General features: G+C 38.4%; 1 protein-coding gene across 1 annotated transcript in view; it reads left to right on the top strand.

Annotated features, from left to right (window-relative positions):
* Nucleotides 1-2,847: 2,847 nt before the first annotated feature.
* Nucleotides 2,848-20,959, top strand: part of kctd8 (potassium channel tetramerization domain containing 8) — a 65,434-nt gene continuing 47,322 nt past the window's right edge. Inside the window, exon 1 of the mRNA XM_056472681.1 lies at nucleotides 2,848-3,977. Within this exon, the coding sequence (XP_056328656.1) occupies nucleotides 3,143-3,977 (835 nt within the window). The 5' untranslated portion in view covers nucleotides 2,848-3,142. The remainder of the gene's footprint in view (nucleotides 3,978-20,959) is intronic.

Consider the following 20,959-nt stretch of genomic DNA (forward strand, 5'->3'; position numbering starts at 1 on the left):
GAAACACTGGTGCTCCATTTCACAGGGTTCCCGCAGGTAATGGAATTTCTGGAATATTGTTGAATTTTAAAAGGTCTATTCAAGACATTTGAAAGGCATGCAATTTTTTTGTCCTAGTCATGAATCATTAGGGATTTTAGTTTGTCACTTTCAAGAGTTCACAATTAGCTAATGCTTGAAACTGATTGCAGGTATGGCATGCTGTCCTGGGAGAGAGCTCTGAGCTCAGAGATCCTTGAATTTCCATTTATCCAGAGGTATTTTTTCTGTACCATATTTTTTATTCATCGCATTTCCTTTGTGTTGCCAACTTAGTTTTGTCGCTATATTTAGGGACTTTTCAGATTACCTTAGTGACAAATTTTTTAAAAAGTGACTAGCGTCAAATCTAGCGACTTACGGTCTTACTGGAGATTTGTATAGACTCTCATGTGTCTATACTGTACCGTTCCGTCTCTTGTCTACAAGCTGCGGGTCCCTCTCTTGCCTCACAGCACTCACAGCCCAGTCCTCATACAGAAGTCTCTCCCACCTGCAGTCCGAGAGCAAATCACCCCTCTGCGTATCGACAGCAAATGATTTAGCACCGCGAGTGTGAGGTATTTCTCTTGTACAGTCAAACCGATCTGCTTCTCCTTTGTTTTTAAATTTAACAATTTAATTTGACTGTTAATTCTTTTCTTGTTCACAATCAGAGATATTTTGGTGAACTTGTGTGAGTTAATTACGTCTGAGAGATTACTGCAAATTCACTACAGTACACTACTGATATACTGTATTCAAACAGCAATACATGTAGTTAAATTGACATGCATATATAAAGCAGAGTGCAAATATAAATACCCCTTTATTAACCAAAGACTATAAAACAAACAGAAACGGTTGGGTGTGATGACGTCTAGCAACTTTTCGGGCAGAGTTTAGTGCCTTTTCATTGAAAATAGTTGACAACACTTTCCTTTTTCATTCCACATTCCATATCTTAAGTCTATTGTTATTACGGTTTGGCTGTTTTTCAGCCTTGTCTTATTCCTTTCACATTCATCAACTGGCAATCATTTCAGTCAAATACAGTCAAATTCTGTACCTGTTAATTAGGGCTAGCATGCAAGGATAATATACATTGGAGCAGTAAGAAACTGTAAGTACCTCTTTTATTTATTTATTTTTTCAAAACCTGTAGTAAATTATCCAGTTATGTTTTCATAGTAGCTAAAAGCTATTAAAGTCTTGGAAAATGATTTTCGAGCTTTAACCATGGAAATTTAGCAATTTAGTCAGTGGAAATCAGGGAAAATTCAAGGAGTTTCATATCTGTCTAGAATTGGGAATCAGTATATAATGGACTAAAACACAGGTGCCCTTTACACCAGTGTATTTTAATTTTTTGTTACAGTTATACCCGGCATCCATCCACACTATTCCAGCTCCTTTTGTCCCATAAAAAATTAAGCATTTTGAAACACTGGAGACCCAGATTTAGTTTGAAAACACTGGTGCTCCATTTCAGTATAGATGGACTGAAACATAGACTTTTTAAAACAGAGGCACAACTGTATACAAACACTTGTCTTCTGGAGTATTGTGTATGCAGCAGGCCATCATGTATTAATCTGTAATTTTTTAGACCATTAATATGGTATCATATACACATATGTGTACCCCTTTACTCATGGCGGTAACATGTTTTTCATGCGTGTGTTTGTGTAACACATTAAACAAGGGAAACATTACATTGTAAGTTAAACCAATCAGTGTTTGTTCCAGTTGTGTAAATGTGGCAGTTAACAGAAACGCTCATTTAAAATGTAAATGGAGATTTGCATTTTGCGTGGGTAAGTGCAATCGGATCTTCTTCCAATCACACTAGGCACATGTTGGCATGAAGATCTAAATCCATTTGGCGCAAGATATCCTGAAACAAAATCTGTATCATGTCATGATGTAGTAGTGTAAGAATGAGTTTTTATTATGTGGTAGTTGGGTTATTTTTGGTTGATCTGAGGTACAAATATGAATAAGTGACAACCAAATGCAATGAGGAACAATCTGATTGAGTAACAGCCTGTAAATGCTTTACATCATCAAGACTTCAATACATCTATTTTAAAAATGATTAATAAACATCTCATGATCTGAATCATTAAAAAAATCAGATTGCAATCCTTTGTTCCCTCAGAAAGCCTAGTCAATTTAATTTTAACCGAATTTAATTTTACTTAGCTTTTCACCTTCATTGACAAACATGGATGATTATTCCTCCATATGTCCCCTAGGTGGCAATGTAGTCTTCTTGGTGATTAGTATTGCACACACTCTCTTTTTTTCTCACACACAGTCACTTTCTCCCACCATTTTAATGGTTTGGCAGAGAAAATGTGAGAATTACAGCTAATCTGTGTTTATTCCCAGGAGACAATCACATTGTGTGCCTGTTCATTATTAACAGTGCCTCAACGTGCAGACATTGGAGTCCAACTCAATTACACTATAGTCATTTAGAGACACCATTATTGTACAAAACAGCACACAAATGCACATGACTGAGGGTACAGACCAACAATGTGTTTTTTTGCTAACCTTTTCTGCCTATACATTGTTGGCAATTAATTTTCAGCTGCTTGCTTGATGTGTGTAAATGATTGCACCGCTGTCTCTTTAAAAGGCAGGACTGTGCGGCTACACCTCCACTCCCTCTCTCATTCTGTAGATGATGTCACTGTGGCTTCCCTTAGACCTTGGACAAATGATGTGGGTCTCTGTTTGGCGTTCCTCCTCCTTCCCACCCTCTCCCCTCTCTCTCTCTCCCTTCTCTCTCTCTCTCTCTCCCTGTGTCTCCATCTCGTACTCCACTGCTCTCTTCATCAACAGAGGGACAGCAGCTGAGGAAACTTGATAGCACTCCATCCCCTTCTTTTCTCCTTTTCCTTTTTTCTTAATCTTTTTCTTCTCTCTATCCCTTCTTCATTCACCAGCAGCGATGTAGTCCTCTCTCAAACTTTAGAAGCTGTTGCAATGAAGTCTTGACTGACATCCGTCACTCTTGGACCTCTATGGATTCATTCACCGGTTCTTTTTGAAATCTTTCCAGAGTCACCTCTCTTCATTCTTCTTGTGTTTACCTTGTCGGTGTGCTTGGATCATGGCCATGAAGGAAACAATACTTCCTATCAGCGAGGTGTCGAGTCCGTACCCGGAGGTTGTGGAACTCAACGTTGGTGGCCAGGTGTACGTCACCAAGCGCTCCACCTTGGTCAGCGTACCTGACACCACCCTCCACACCATGTTCACGCGGTGCACCCCGCATGAGCTGCCACGTGACAGCCGAGGACGATTCTTCATCGATAGGGATGGATTCTTGTTCCGATATGTGCTGGACTTCCTACGAGATCGCCAGCTTGTGCTGCCCGAACACTTTCCAGAGCGGGAGCGCCTTCAGCGCGAAGCAGAGCATTTCCAATTGGGGGAACTGCTGAGACTTCTGGGCCCACGTGTAGCCAAGCAAGGCTCTCTCAACGATGAAGGCTGCCAGAGTGATATTGAGGAAAGTTCACAGAGTAGTGAGTTGGTGACTCGAACTGGACACCATGCCACCAATTACGCAACTACTTCTTCCACGTTGGACAAGAGGTCAGGGTTCATTACCATTGGTTATCGGGGATCCTACACAATGGTAAGGGATAATCAAGCAGATGCAAAGTTTCGACGCGTAGCACGGATCATGGTCTGTGGGCGCATCGCCCTGGCAAAGGAAGTGTTTGGGGACACTCTAAATGAAAGTCGGGATCCGGATCGCCCACCGGAGAAATACACCTCCCGCTTCTACCTGAAGTTCACCTACCTGGAGCAAGCATTCGACAGGTTGAGCGAGGCTGGGTTTCAGATGGTGGCCTGCAACTCTACAGGAACGGCTGCATTCGTTAACCAGTACAGAGATGACAAGATCTGGAGCAGCTACACAGAGTACATCTTCTTCAGTAAGTGACAGAGCAGCTCTCGCAAACCTGCTAGCGCACTCCACTCCTAATTTCCTTTTCGTGTATTTGAGTATTACCAACCTTGTACCCAAGGGATACAGGGGCATGTTTCAAAACCCAGTCCCCAGTCTTTCCTACCTTAAAACAAAGAAAACATGCACTTTATTTTATGCATTTGTTTAAACAATTGTAGCTTGTGTGGTACAGGTCTAACCTGGGTACATTTTGGTTTCTAGTCACTGCGTGCAAATAAAATGAAAGAATATTTGAATATAAATTTGACATTACACGAATATGTGTACAGTTTATTTATTATTAATGTATCAATTTATTTTTATTATTTCATGAAGGAATGCATTGCATGGTTCTCATAAAGGAGTGATTGCCGTTAAATAATTTCACACTTGCAGTCTTAAGCATGGCGTGGATTAATTTCCAATATAAAGAAAACATTTATTATATATATTTTTTTCGGTTATTTTAAAATTCACTGTCAAAGGCTCTGTGAAAAGCTGACATTTTTGCACATATTACTTGATAACAGCTAATGAGCTTTTTTAAGTTTTAAGGGACTAGGAAAACCAAAAAAAGAACACTAAATGACCCCAGCTTGGAAAACTTCGATCTTTTTTTTGATCCTTCTCTTTCGCTGTTCATTTGCAACGCTCTGTCGTTCTTTAGCAGTCTCCCTATCACACTTTTTTTCACTCTCTCTTTCAAACACCTAACTACCCACACATGCTCTTTCTCTCGCTCGTTCCTCTTCAATATGTAGTGACTTTGATGCTGTAATTCATAGCAGTACATGTAAATGTGTGTCAAAACTGGGACAGCGAGTGCCTCGGGCCTGATGTTCTGAATAGAGTGGATAGTACACACCAGGCAATCCCACGCACCACTTGTGTCCAATCATAAAGGAGCTGCGCAGATCAAAGCTTCCTCATTAGCCAATGTAAATTAGAGTTGGATTAAACAATTGCTGATTAGTTCATTCTTATTGGCCGCCTCGTTCCTAAGTTGTACAGACAAGTGCTAATCCGCTGCAGACTCTAGGTTGCGGTGACTCGGAGTTCACTTTTACAGGGGATCAAGCAGAATACAGTGCAGCGTGTGGTCTCTGAATGAGCTGTGGTGATTGTAGTCAGGCCAAACCCCAAGGTGGTCTGATTGATTTGTGATTGATTGGAAGCAGGTTAATAGTGTTTTTAAACTATCTTTCATTGAATTTGTACACAACCTTGAAACTGTTTAAATATGAAGTTTTTTGGCTTTTAATATGACCATTTCAGCCTTAACATAAGCCAGTGTGTTCCAAATAATGAGAAAATGTATGTTTAGAAGATTTATATGCTTTAATTCCACAATTTTTATGATTTTACTACACACCATCACAGAAAGATCCAACCCAGGCTCATTCTGATTACGTACCTGTATATATATATTCTGGAGAGCACCAAATATATCACAGAAGCAGTTTTTGTTTTGGTGAATCTGCCAGAGGCCGCTATGTATGCTTTTTGAGATCTCAAATTTCTCTTGCGAGTGCCATTCGCTGTTCTGTTCTGGAGTAATTTCATCAAAGGGCGCTGTCTATGGACCGACTTACTGAATGACTGACTTCCTAATCGACTGATCCAACCTCCTCCTACCCTAACCTTCCTAGTTAACCTTATTAACCTACTTTATTAACCTTATTAACAGCCTTTAAATGTCACTTTAAGCTGTATAGAAGTGTCTTGAAAAAATATCTAGTCAGATATTATGTACTGTCATCATGGCAAAGATAAAAGAAATCAGTTATTAGAGATGAGTTATTAAAACTATTATGTTTAGAAATATGTTAAAAAAATATTCTGTTTGAAAATCTTTATTGGTGCTGTCAAAAGAATTATCGCGTTCAAGAAAAGTTTTTACACATGGATGTATTCAATCACGTGCACAGATGGGACCAGCTCTTCAGTTTGCGATATCACCCCCATCTCACCTGCTGCCTTTTCTTCTGTTTTTTAGCAAGTTTCTTGAACTTTCCAGCCTTTATGAGCAAAAGCTTTTGGAAGTCTATAAAACCTGTTCTGCATTTCTTATTTTGGCTGATTTAAACAATTATAAACAACATAAAACAGAAATATTTTGATGTTCTGATAGCGATTCCTATGTAGAGAATCACTCACTCCAGGAGTCTTGTGCGTCATCAATGACGTCATCTGAAAACAACCTATAGGGTGAAAAGTGTTATAGGGGAAATCAATTCAGACAGCGTAAATAAATACATTTATTTTCATTGGAAGGGTGGCACGATGGCTCAGTGGTTAGCACTCACAGCAAGAAGGTCACTGGGTCAGTTGGCATTTCTGTATGGAGTTTGAATGTTCTCCCCATGTTTGCGTGGGTTTCCTCTGGGTGCTCCGGTTTCCCCCACAGTCCAAACACATGCGCTATAGGTGAATTGAAGAAATCAAATCATCCGTAGCGTATGAGTGTTTCCCAGTACTGGGCATCCACTGTGTAAAACATATGCTGGAATAGTTGCCAGTTCATTCCGCTGTGGCGACCACTGAAAAAGAGAATAAGCCAAAGGAAAATGAAGGAATGAATGAGTTTTCATTGAAATTAATGAAATCTGGTATTTGTTTTATAGCCACACACGCACAGACGGCTCAGTCTAGAGACACGATAGCATAAAGAGGATCATATGCAGACCACAAAACGTATCTGCCCCATTTGATTTATACGCAGAATGCTATAGGGCACTATGAAGGAGATTAGGATGAGACCGCTTCAGCACTAAACTATTAATCTGTGTCTGTTATAAACTGTCTAATGTGACACTTCCGAGCTCAATAGCTCTGGCCGAGCTGTGATAAAACAAAACACAATTGGCTATTTTAAAAAAGGGGAAGAGCTACTTAATACTGTATGTCCCATCCTGTTTTTTCATGTTTGATTTGAAATAGTCAACTATGAATAACGCTGTGTGTTTCAAGGCACTTCAGAGGATGTTTAAGTATGTTTTAGTGAGCATTGTGCACGTGCACGTTTACACTGAGATAAGGCATAGCCGCATGGACAGGTAGAGAAGTGTGAAAACATGCTGATAAGAAAAAGAAAGACTGTCTTGGAGAAAGAAAAATCTCACTTTGGTAGACTTAAGCAAGGTAATGGAACTTCAAGAGCTAATCCTACCTCTGCATGTCGCAGATAATGAGGCTCCGTGTGTGTGTGTGTGAAGGAGTGGGAATGAATGACTGTGTGTGTCTATATTTGTCTCTCACCATGCATCCTGTTAAGTTTTTAAAGGTACTTGTGATACTCTGTGAAGCTGACAGATGTTAATTATAGCTATTTTAAGGCGATGTTTATAATTATTGAAGTGTTAAAGGGGTGGTTCAGAGTGTATTTTTAAGGCTTGGTTGCGTTTATACGATGCAAAGCAATGTGTGCTCATGCTTCGCTTGTAAAAAATCACGTTATTTTTTTCATATATCTTATATATGGAAATACACAGCTTATATATTATATACAGCTACTCGGCTAACATGAAAACGACTGTCATATTTCCTAGTTCCTCTGAAAGGCCTGCCCTCAAGAGGCTCTGATTGGTCAGCCAACATAATGTGCTGTGATTCGCGAATTGGCACCACGTCACGCCCCTACAAGCGCGAGCTTTTGCTTTGTGTAAATAGTAGCTGAATCAGACAGAAAATGAAGAGCACACAGCTGAACCTGCTCTCTAAAAAAACATCTGACAAGTGTCCTTCACATATATTCAGAATAAGCATGTGTAAGTAATATAAATCGTTCTCATATCTTTTGCGAATTTGTTATTTGAGAAGTAGAACGCACGGAAAGCAGCTGCATAGAGAGACATTGCAGCGCTGCTGAAGATTGTGTGCGTTTACAGCAGTTTGACTGATAAATATGCAATTGTTAGCGATGACAAACAGCATTTAGCATTTTTTACATCTTTGTTTACGTCCTCGCTGCAACATACCGTTAATGCTTGAAACTGTGCATGTAAAAGATCAATTTTAACAAATAAAAATACTTACAGGTTGTGGCTCACAATCCACAGCTTCGTTGGTTGGAGGAGTTTTAGCTGAATCCAGCACTGAACTGGGAGAGATTCTGGAAGCCGTCCTTTGTCAAATGCTAGCTATATAATTTTTTTATAATTCTCTGGAACATAATTAAAATTAAACTGTAAGCACTTCCCTCTTTGTGTCGTGTCCTTTGAAAGCCAAAATACAGAAACAGAAGAAGCTCTGTGGAAATCACTTTTGGATGGCATTTTAGCATTCTCTCCTATAACAATAGAGTGGCCCTGGCCACGCCCGTTGTGAATGCGCATAACCTGAATTGCTTGTGATCTCACTAGCCCGGATGTATTTTTTGTAGTCTCCAAATTCGTTCGCTGTAGGCCAGGGCTATTCAATTGGTTTGTCATATGGGCCAGTTCATGAAAAGCAAATGAAAGGCCGGAGAGATATGACTTGCAATATAGGTGATGACACAACAGCAATATAAGAGTCCACATGCTGTATTTTTGCTCCTTAAGACACCCACGTTGGCTTTTTCTACATTAAAATGTTATTATGTTGTATATTGCAACTACATAACATCACTGCATTGTACAATGTGGCTATTTTTACAAACATATTCAAATGTTGTATTTCGAAGCACATCAAAATCAGTGTATTGCTCAAGTAGGCTCCATGTTATGTTTTGAACTGCATAACAATGAGGCATGCAACGATTATAGATGTTGGTTGTATGATTATAGACTGCAGAATAATCATGGTTTCACGATTATTATGCATTAATTAAATTCAAAACACTACTAGTTTAGAAAATCACAAGAAAACTGCTTCTATTTTAAAGTGTTGTTTATTGCTGCTGAATACAGCACAAAATATTAATAAAACACAAACAATAGTCCATTTTTCTCTTTGGACTTAAAAATAAATGGAAAAAGTTTTTGATTTAAACATGAGTGATAATTTTACAATGAAAATAAATGACAGAACAATGAATAAATAAAAAAAATAAGCATAAATAAAAATTTGTATTTGTCTAATGTTCATTTAAGCTAAATATTAGAAAAGAATTTAAATGAACTGTTGTTATTATCTGCGTTCATACATACATACATAATCATTTTAATCATTTGTAATAATTCTTCTAACGTACCTTTTGTTTACATTGCACTGAAAGCCACGCACAACTCTTACCATTACATCGTGAGATCATTTCTACTGTGTGCGCCTGGAGAGCGCGAGTGCATCGGTCTGCTTACGAGCAGTGCGCACACCGCTCCTAATATGCGCACGTCTCCATTGGAAAAATTAACTTGTGTGCAGAAAAGACGCGATATGTGAACGGCCCACTGCTATAGTTAATCCAATGTACGTGCGTATTAGGCTCAGTATAAGCTCGGAACTTTAAACTAGCACACAGTTGGCATAACTTAGTTTAGTTGCAGCAGTTTTGTTCCATGCAGCAGAAACACAGCGTTGAGAAGCATTCATGATTAATTAACCGTAATGAATTTAAGCGCGGTTAATAGTGAAATCGGCTAATCATTGCATCCCTATTACCGATATCAGTGCATTGTACAAAAGGCCTTTTTGCACAAACATATCCAAACGTTTTCAGCTCGCTTAATGTCACTTGACTCACTCTCTGTGTAGCCTTCAACTGCAGCTCGTGCGCGCCACTTAAAAATTGTAGCGGCCGTTTTTCGACTGAACTAAATTAATTTTTGACGTATTGGTCACACTATTTAGAGGGCTGGAACAAATTGCCTCGGGGGCCGGGTTCCACTATAATTGAATAGCCCTCCTGTAAGCTTTGTTAAGCTAACTCTGTAAAAGCCAATGTCTCCTTTTGCATTGAACTTTGAGCATATATATAACATTCACAGATGTTCATGTTCACACAGCTACATTACAACTAAAGTTTAAATCGACTAAAGTTTAAAATATGATATTGTAGATTCAACCCAGTACTGGGAAACACCCATACACTCTCGCATTCACACACACTCCTGCACTACGGCCAATTTAGTTTATTCAATTTCCCTATAGCTCATGTCTTTGGACTGTGGGGGAAACCGGAGCACCCAAAGGAAACTCACGCCAACACAGGGAGAACATGCAAACTCCACACAGAAATGCCAGTTGGCCCAGCCCGGACTCGAACCAGTGACCTTCTTGCTGTAAAGTGACAGTGCTAACCACTGAGCCACCATGATGCCAATGTTTTGTGTTCGTATTTAAAAGATATTTGTTCTGGTCTTGCATCATTTGTCTTCATGAATATGCTCATTAGCCCCCGCCTCCATGTATTAACACCAGCTTGGACCCATCCAACTTGTATTCAACAATTGGATTAATGGTTATCGCTGTGTTAGTCACTGCAATTGTGAGTGTGAATCCATCAGTGAATTCATTTAACTCTGAATGGATTATATCCTGTTATGCAGTAGTCACACACACACACACACAAAACTGTCACTCATCTTAATTCATGTTATAATCAACGAAGCTCAGTTAATTACATAATTACATCGCATTCACACTTTGTTTGTCAAATAGAAGGGATTTGCAAGTATGCAAAACTCAGTTCTGTACAAAAATTCTCGGTGAGTGTTTTCTGGCTACCGTAAACCGCTTGTGTTTGGCTGCTCTGCTCTACACTGCAAAAGCACATCACAAAGAGAAACCTTTGACGCTCTGTAGGATGCAAACAATACGCACTGGTGCATTTGCCAAATCTGTTTTACCAATATCCTACTATTACAACCTCAACTGAGGGTGCTTTTGCTTTTGTTTGAGGGTGCTTACGCACTTGAGTGCATCTGTAAAACCAGACCTGGCTGTAGAACACTGACCGGTAGTTCATATCATGTAAAGGAAATTATATGAACTACCAGTCAGTGTCCTACAGCCAGGTCTGGTTCTACAGATGCACTGAAGTGTGTAAGCACCCTCAAACAAAAGCAAAAGCACCAGGTCTGGCTTGATGCTGTCAAACGCTAATAATGTGTTGCCAGTTTTATGCAAACCCTGTTTAAATCCATCTTCTCAGACTGCTTTAAAATCAGCATTCATAGGTAAAAACGCTTCAAAAATTGTGGAAAAAAGATATATAAAAGATAATTGATAACTAATTGTACTCTCATGTGTATTTTCAATGAAAAGGCACTAAGCTCTGCTCCAAATGTCACTAGATTGCGCCATATGTCAATTTGCATATTACGCAATCATGTTCAGCAGTTTCTGTTTGTTTAACAGCCTATGGTTAATAAAGGGGTTTTTATATTTGAACTACGCTCCACATATACATGTCAATTTAATTAAATTTATTGTTGTTTGAATACAGTATATCAGTATAGATGTGTAGTGAATTTGCAGACATCTCTCAGACATGATAAACTCACAAGTTCATGTGTTTTTTTGTGTTTTTATTTGTAGAAATTTTGTAAAAAAAAAAAAAAAAAAAAAAAATATATATATATATATATATATATATATATATATATTTATACCAATATAAATATATAACTTTATATATTTATAATATATATATTGCTGACTTAATTTTTTTAGTTGAATCAAATGAACTTTTCTAGCCGTCTCAACTTGCATCAGTCAAACTGACTAAAATATTAAGTTAAACTTTGTATAAACCTATTAATATTAAAAACGTATATAAAAACTTGTTTAACCTGATTAACGTATTAAAATTTTTAAATCAACATAAAAAAAAAAAATTAGTTGTCTTGACATTTTGTCAATGATTCTGTCAATGATTTGTCCCACTGATTTGTCCCAACACACTTATATGTGTTGGGACAACATTAAGGAATTTAGTTAACTTATGTAGATTTTAACTACAATTAAGTTGTCGCGAAAAAAAAAACAAGAATTGAGTTGATTCAGCTCATTTTAAATAAGTAGTTAGAACAAACAGCAAATGTCATTTGTGTGTGTATGAAAACTTTACACCTAATTAACAACAAGCTTGTACACACATGAGCTTGTTCTGAATTTGAGGTCTTCTAAGTCAGTGTTTCCCTGTTCCTGAAGGCACACCAACAGTACACATTTTCAATCTCTCCCTATTCAAATACACCTGAATCAAATCATCAGAACATTAGAAGAGACTTGAAAACCTGAAATGAATGGTTCAGATAAGGGAGACATCCAAAAGATGTACTATTGGTGTGCCTTCAGGAACAGGGTTGGGAAACACTGTTCTAAATGAGAAGGGTCAGTAATTTGCATAATACACACCGAAAACAGCTCCACATAAAGGCTTAAGCAGCACCAGTGTTGCCAGATTGGGCGGTTTTAAATTTGATTGTGTGGGTAAAAAATGGCATTGGCGAGTTGACAAAATTTGGGCGATTTGAAACGTAAGTTTTATATGCAACTTATTTAACAAAACATAACTGTTTGCTCCTTCTTTATTCAGTTAGTAGTTACTAGTGCATAGCGCAAACCATGTGGTCCCACAAGACCAGATGAAGTAAAGTTGTATCAAATCTCACGCAGCACCTGCAGTTAAACTCACAGCAGTTTTATCAATCTTTTTTTTTCACAATTGACAACAAGAACAACCATAGAATCATTGTCTTATTGACAAGCAGCACCTAATTATGTTCAAAAGAAGTTAAAAGGCCAAATGGGATGAATTTATACCCCATTTTGGAAGTAAAACATACGCTAATAGGTAGTGTAATCTACACATTAGTGCAGTGTGTGGGAGAGAGGGGGCAGTGTTTTGATGTGATCCGATTATGTTGTGGTTCTGTGACTGCTGGTGTTCCTTGCTGTATGGTTAAAATTATGACAGTTAAAGTAACTGTTAAAGTAACATTCAAACTGACCAATCAACATGTGACCACATCGTAAACCCCCCAAAGTCCACATACCAGGCCCTGATCTTATCAGTATCTGCCTTTGGAGTCAGTATGGACTTCTTGAGTCAAAAAGACATGTTTTGTCATATAAACAAATGCATATGATAATTTAGCCTCTTACAGCAGGTTTTGGACAGCTTTTGGCTGGAAAATGTCAGCTATATCTGGCAGCAGTGAGCAGCACTCGTCCAGAGAAAGACAAAGGAAACGAACTTTAACGATAATGAACCCTCACAAGACTATACATATCATCATAATCTTATATATATATATATATATATATATATATATATATATATATATATATATTTTTTTTTTTTATTAATATGCATTATATAGCTTCGAAGACTTCTTTTACTGTTACTGTGTTTAGAGAGACGCCACATTGTGTTGCCAACCTTAATTTAAACAAAAAGAAGAAGAATTGTTCGGAGACATGGGTCGTCAGTGTTGCGTTTATAAATGTGCCACAACGAAGGTTTTGTTTCCATTTCCCCGCGATGAGAGCACTGCTAGTATGTGGACCCACATGTGTGGATGACAGTGGTCTGCTTACATGCGACAAAAATATGATTGGAAGTAGGGGTGTCAATTTATTATTTCTTCGGTGCACCGCGATGCAGACGCGGACAATTCGGTATCAGTTCAGTAATAATCTTATTATGCACTGATTATTATGCACTGAAGTCATTTATATCACATGCGCTGTGTCGCCGTAGCTTACTATGGCGAGGGAGACGAGCGCGAGTATATACAACGCTCCACCTACTTAACTCAGAAACTGTGCACAATTTCACTGCGTGTGTGTTTGCTGGACAGTTTTTCACTGACTCTTAAAGCAGAAGCCCCTATTTCACTGCGATTGAGAGAATGAAAGTAAACTCCATTTCTCTCTCTCACTGTGGCCCATTTGACCAGCTGTGTGACTTTTCCTCTTTTCTCTGCTGTTACACTTCTGGATACAGACATGAACGCGTGAGTTTTCTCCACCGCTTCTATCATGGATCAGCTGTGATCACCGCTGCAGTGTTGCCAGATGTAGCTGACTAATTCCAGCCAAAAACTATCCAAAACCCGCCAAAATGCCTATCCAAAACTGCCCAATCTGGCAACACTGCGCCGCTGCCGTTTATCAGTGTCACTCATCGGTGAACAGCACCTGTGAAGTAAAATCTAAAATTGTGTATGGAAAGCATCGTCAAGGCACCGTGATATCGAATTGAACCGAATCGATGGTATGATCATCGTAAACGAACTGAACCGTGAGACCAGTGTAGGTTCACACATCTATTTGTAAGGAACATTTTTCAGACGTGAGCTTTTCCAATCTTTAAATGGTGAAATCCGGATTTGCCTCTCATCTTCTTTTTAAAAAAGAGACAGTTCCAGTTGGCAAAGATGGCAAAGTTAGTTAGTATCGTCAGCAGTACTCTTTCAGATTTTAAAGACATACCTTAGTCAAAAGGATTTAGTTAAGTTTACAGTACGTTAATATATCTTTAATATTATGGACTGAAAATCCTCCGCTTCCACACAGCTCTGAGATCTGTTGTAAATGCTGCCCTCCGGATTACTGTCTATCTCTCCTGTATCTCTGTTTGTGTTACCAGTGTAAAAATCAGCTGTAGTGCACATAGTGAAACTCCCCTTTTCATGCAAATCCTTCCCTCTTTCGCTACTCTCCACTCCCACCTAAACAAAGCTGGACTCACCCACTTTCCTGATGTTTTTTAAACTAGAGGTGTGAAAACACCCTGCTGAGTCTGAGGGGTTTCATGGTGCTTTAAAATGAGTTGTTTGAGGGGACAACTTAATCATGTTCAATCCACTTTAATTTGTAAAAACTACTTAGCTAACTTAATTCCTTCATGTTGACCCAACACAAATCGACCATTTGGAACCCAGCATTATAATTTTTTTTTACAGTGTTTATGTTTTTAACAATATCACTAGGGCGGCAAGGTGGCTCAGTGGTTAGCACTGTCATCTCACAGCAAGATGGTCACTGGTTCGAGGGCCGTCACAGTTGACATTTCTGTGTGGAGTTTGCTTGTTCTTCGTGTTCACTTGGGTTTCCTCCGGGTTTCCCCCCACTGTCCAAAGATATGCTCTATAGGTGAATTGGGTAAGCTTAATTGTTCGTAGTGTATGGGTGTTTCCCAATAGTGGGTTGCAGCTGAAGGGCATCCGCTACATAAAACATATGCTGGAATAGTTGTCGGTTCATTCCGCTGTGGCGACCTCTGACACAAAGGTAAACGAATGAATAATATCTCTATTTTTCCTATAACTTGCATATTTTCTTAATTTTTTTTAAACTGTTTCTGTTGTTTAATTTTTATCCTGTATTTCCTTATTATAGTGATGGAGTCTACTTTTTCTCTCTGCCAGTCGCCCCCCAACACACCCTTGTCAGTTTATATGGCGAACAATTGGCCTTTGTGATTACAAAGGCAGAAGCAATGGAGAGCCAGAAGAAAGAAGGCGAGAAGTAATAAGTGAGAGAATGAGTGGCGCTGTGTGTGTGTGTGTGTGTGTGTGTGTGTGTGGGGAGTGAAATGGTCACCGGCGGTCCCGTCTGTTGCGGGGCTGTCGTTCAGGCTTAGCGTGATGTGTGTCCGCCCCGCAGGAGCATCAGTGCGGGCTGCTTATCTCTGTCAGGATGCTAATCACAGCTCTGGGACTTGGAGGAAAAATGTGGACATGCTGCAATGTGCCACAGGGGCTTATAGTACAATAGTTGATAGTTAACAAAAGCAGACTCCCAACAATAGCTAGAACACTCAATAATTAGCTATGTTTACTAAGACAGCATCACTCTTACAGTTGCTCCTACATGGAGTGATCAGACTTAAGATCTTGTAGATCTTATTGATCAGGGATTTGAGTCATTAATACACTTATACTAATTTTCTCATTTCGTTTCGGCTTATTAATCAGGGGTCGCCACAGCGGAATGAACTGCCAGCTTATCCAGCATAGGTTTTACGCAGTGGATGCCCTTCCAGCCGCAACCCAACACTGGAAAACATCCATACACACTCATACATGGCCAATTTAGCTTATTCAATTCAGCTATACCGCATGTCTTTGGATTGTTGGGGAAACCAGAGCAACCAGTGAACATGCAAACTCCACACAGAAATGCCAACTGGCCCATCCGGGGCTCGAACCAGTGACCTTCTTGCTGTGAGGCGATTGTGCTACCCACTGTGTCACCCTGCTGTATATATTTATTGTCTATAATTCCATTGCACTTTTCATCTTAAAGGGATAGTTCACCCAAAAATGCCAACCCAACGAATGTTATTAATCACTCATCCTCTTGTCATTTCAAGACCTTTGTTCATCTTTGAAACACAAATTAAGATATTTTAGATGAAATTCAAGACAGTCGGAATATTATGAAGCTATAAGAATACCTTTATGTCCAAAAAAAAAAAAAGACTGAATTCAACATTTTCTTCTCCTCTGTGTCAGTATAGGGTGCACGTTCGTGAAAGCACTGATGCCCCCACTCGACTTCCTGTTAACAACAAAGCATAGGTGCATCTAAAGTAGGGGTGAGATTTATTCATTCATTTTCTTTTCGGCTTAGTCCCTTCATTAAAATGGGTTCGCCACAGCGGAATGAACCTTCAACTTATCCAGCATGTCTTTGGACTGTGGGGGAAACCGGAGCACCTGGAGAAAACCAAATCTTGTCTAACTAAAATTATATAAAATATACACACACATTGTAACACTTCTGATGTTTTTTCAGGTCCGTTCAAGTACCAGTCCTGGGGCCTCATGTATCAACGCTGCGTACGGACAAAAACTTTGCGTATGCCAGATTTCACGCTCACGTTTGGATTTACTAACGATGAAATTAACGTGAGAATGTGTGTTGGTCCACGCCAACTTCATGTCTGGTGTACGTGCATTTCTTGTGTGTGTGTGCGTGTGTTTGTTTTATTTCCAATGGCGACTCCTAGAGGCAATTATGTTAAATTGCACACTACAAAGTATCTTTGAGCCGTGCAATGCCAGCTGTATGGGATGGGATCATCTGCATGTCTAGCAGTTTTATAAAATTTCCATACCATGCAGTTGACCAGCCAAACATTCGCCGGTTTTCCCAATGTAATCGGAGCGATTGACTGCACGCACATTGCTATAAAAGCGACTTGTTCAGGTTCACTGAAGCAGTACTAAAATTTATATTTACGGGATTTTTTTATGTATAACTTCTACAAACTTATATTGCATATGATTTGAACACCTTTCCAATCCAGTTGAGTTCTATGAATCTGAGTCTTCCATAATACACACACTTATTAATGATTCCTACTTTTCTTCCTCGTGATGAATAGTAGGCAAAATCTGATATGTATTGGGGGAAAAAAGGAGTTCATCAGACGCTGGATTCGAACCCGGTTCATGATCGATCGTGTCAAAACGTATTGCCATGCACTTTACGAGCTACGCTACTGTTCTCCTCTTAACATGCACCTATACATCGGGCCATTTCTTTTTTTAATTCCCTCACAGTGTGATGTTCAGACCCACTGCGTTAACCGTGTCAGCTAAACTCTCCCACTCTATTTTTAAAAATTAATTCCAGAGGACAAACTTGCAAATAACACAGTTTTTTCCGCTCTTCTTGTTTGCTTTTGCCATTGCTTTTTCGTTTGATTTTGCCAAAGTAGAGTCATTACCATATTTATTAGGGGGAGGAGGCAGGGAGGGGTTTTGCACGTGCGCTCAGTTTCACATTAATTCGGATGTACAAAGAGAATATGCGTGGGATTCCGCATACGCAGTGTTTCATACAGCTGAATTTTTTACTGCGTACGCAATGTTTTAGTCTGAATTCAACGCAAATCTTTGTACATGAGGCCCCTGGTGTGCTGCAGTTATCTAGTTCTTAGTTTCCATATACCATTTGTTTTATTACATATATTAAAGGATTTTGCTTACACTTCAGTTTAAGTACCAATTCACACTATTAACTATTGCGTTTTTACATGCTTAGTATTAAAATATTGCTTATTTATTAGCACACATGATCTTATTCTACATCCTTTATCCCATGCAATACCTAAACCCTACTACGGTGCCTAACTACCTTACTAACTATTATTAAGAAGTAAATTAGTAGTTTATTGAGCTTAAAGTCTAAGGTGATGGCTTGTTATAGTGAGAATTGAACGTTAAAATTGCACCTATTAATTAAATTAAATGATGTTAATATTAAATGGGGAAATTCGGATTTGCCATTCATCTTGTTTTAAAAAACAATTCCAGTTGGTGTTGATTGTCCTGTCTCTACGGATTTGATAAGTGTTTGATCAATGTTCTTTGTTTGTTTATTAAGATGGCAAAGTTAGTATCGTCAGCAGTACTCTTTTAGTTTTTAAAGACATACCCTAGTCAAAATGATTTAGTTATTAAGTTTACAGTATGTTAATATCACTACAATATTATGGACTGAAAATCCTCCGCTTCCACACAGCTCTCAGATCTGTTGTAAATGCTGCTCTCCGAATTACTGTCTATCTCCAATGCATCTCTGTTTGTGTTGCTGGTGTAAAAATCAGCTGTAGTGCACATAATGAAACTCCCCTTTTCATGCAAACCCTTCCCTCTTTCTCCACTCGACACTCCCACCTAAACAAAGCTGGACTCACCCACTTTCCTGATGTTTTTCAAACTAGAGGTGTGAAAACACCCTGCTGAGACGGGGGTTTCATGGCTCTTAATTGTATGTTGTATGAGAATTGTATGTTAAAATTGCACCTTTCTTTTTCAAAAGTGATTAGTTAAATAACTTTAGTTAAACGAGTAAACCCGTTGCATTAAAGCAACAAGTTGACTTTACATAAAGTGAGTAACCTGCTTATAGCTTGGAACTATTGAGTTGAACTTTCAAAATTATGAACTATTATAGTTAGTTTACTTGAGCAATGGGTTTACTTTGTAGTGGTAATTTACAATTTTAACTCCCAGAGAATGACCAGTCTGTCAGATGAAGAAGAGCCAGAGTCAGAGATTCAAATAAATTAAGTTTACAAAAGATAGTTTGCAGTTTCATCAGCAGAAGCCAGCTTCAACACTCGCAAATGAGTTCCTAGGCCGCTCTGCTTACAATCACAAATCAATAACAATTATACTCTCACATAACGTCATTAACTGCGTCATACTTATAGGTGTTCTAACCTGATTGGTTAAAACACAGATAGACTAGGAAAATTTTCACATGGGTGCAAGCGTACAATTCTGAACAATATCTTAAGCGTAAACGTCAGACATCTAGGCTGTTTAGAGCTGACTCACACACACTTAAAGTACAATCTGTTTCTTACCCAAGGCTGGTTTCTTACTATTCAGGCAGTTATAATATCCTTACTACACAAAGTCTATCTTGAATAAAACAGTGGTTCTCAAACTAGGGGTCGCAGAATAATTTCAAGGGGTCGCGAGAGTGATTTAAAAATTGTGTAATTTTTAGTGATTATAATATATATTTTTCAGTATTATAAGTGAAAGCTAATATTTTCAGATTTCTTAAAATATATTACTGATGAATTCATAAAGTATTTAGGACACATTCAGGCAGAATGCATCTTTGCACTTAAAACACAGTGCTCAGGAACAGTTTAAAACTGTTGTCATGTCAACTTAACTTGCAGTAAACAAAGCCAGCAACGCTTGTCCCGCCTTCGCTCTCTTCTTATTGGCCCACTGCGCTAGACTGAATCATTCAGTCAACGCCTTCTGTCTTCAGATGACAGCAGCTACAACCGCGAAAATGTAACGTGCTGATGAGAGAATGAAAACAACACTGACAGATTTAGTTTTAGAAACCAGCTAAAGCTACAAATAATGGCACATCTGATTACTGATCACGTGGTGAATGTTAATCCACCATCTACACTTTTCCAAGAGTGGATAAAAGACTTCCATTGGCTTCAAGTCTGTTATGAAAATAACTAAAGCATTCCTGTAAAGTCTGTGGGACGGAACTTTCAGGTAACAGTTTGCCACATCTACACATTTTAAGCATGAGAGGTTCTGTTTAACTCTTTATTTAATGGCCAGACGCTGTCAGCTATATGTAAAATTTAACACCACATACACCATCGCAAAAGGGCTTGCACTGACCAAGATTAAACTAATATTGCAGCTCATGAATAGAGCGGTATTGCTAGTAAAATGACGTATACAAATAGGTATATGTCAAAAGCATCTGTGCAATATCAGACACCATCTGTGAGAACACAGCACAGTTAACGTATTGTTAACAGATTCATTTATAGATTCATGGTCACTCAATTATGGTATAAAAATTTATTTTCTTGTGATAACGAGATTTCATTGAGACATATTTTCCTCACACATGCATATATATATTTTTTTGCTTGTTAGTTTTGATTAGTGTTGATTTCAAATGCAATAAATCTGTTTATAAAACTTAAAATAAGTTATTTTTATTGTTTGTATATGCTTTGGTAGTGGGGGGTCGCGAGTTCTTGGCGATCTTACATTGGGGGTCGCTGGCTTAAAAGTTTGAGAACCACTGGAATAAAAGATAAAATCCCTTAAAAGAATTAACTGTAAAAATAGCTAAATCACTTTAGACATTTTAGATACTATTAAGTCATAGAAATAACAATACAAATAGAAATAACAATAGAAAGTTGCTTCCAGTCCTCAGCCCTCAGTTCCACTCAAGGTTTCCGTGACCTCTGACCTAGTTTGGTGGCTCCTGAAAATAGTTATAAAGAGACAGGCAAATGCACTGAACAATCTTATAAATAGCAATGTGTTAACTTTATTCATTATTCAATAATCATATTTACTAGAAAATAATGAGAAACAGGATGATGAGGAAATGATAAATGTTGATCCATGCTGAGATGGATTGGAAGATATAAATCCAATTCCTTCAACTCACTTATTTTAGGTAAAGTCAACTAATTGGTGTAAAGCTTGACCATTACTTCTGTATATTTATACAGTTATATTTACCTACTGTCACTTCAAGACCTACTCTATGGATCTGACAGTGTTTTTT

Source organism: Danio aesculapii, chromosome 14, assembly GCF_903798145.1.
Source record: "Danio aesculapii chromosome 14, fDanAes4.1, whole genome shotgun sequence".
Classification (NCBI taxonomy): domain Eukaryota; kingdom Metazoa; phylum Chordata; class Actinopteri; order Cypriniformes; family Danionidae; genus Danio; species Danio aesculapii.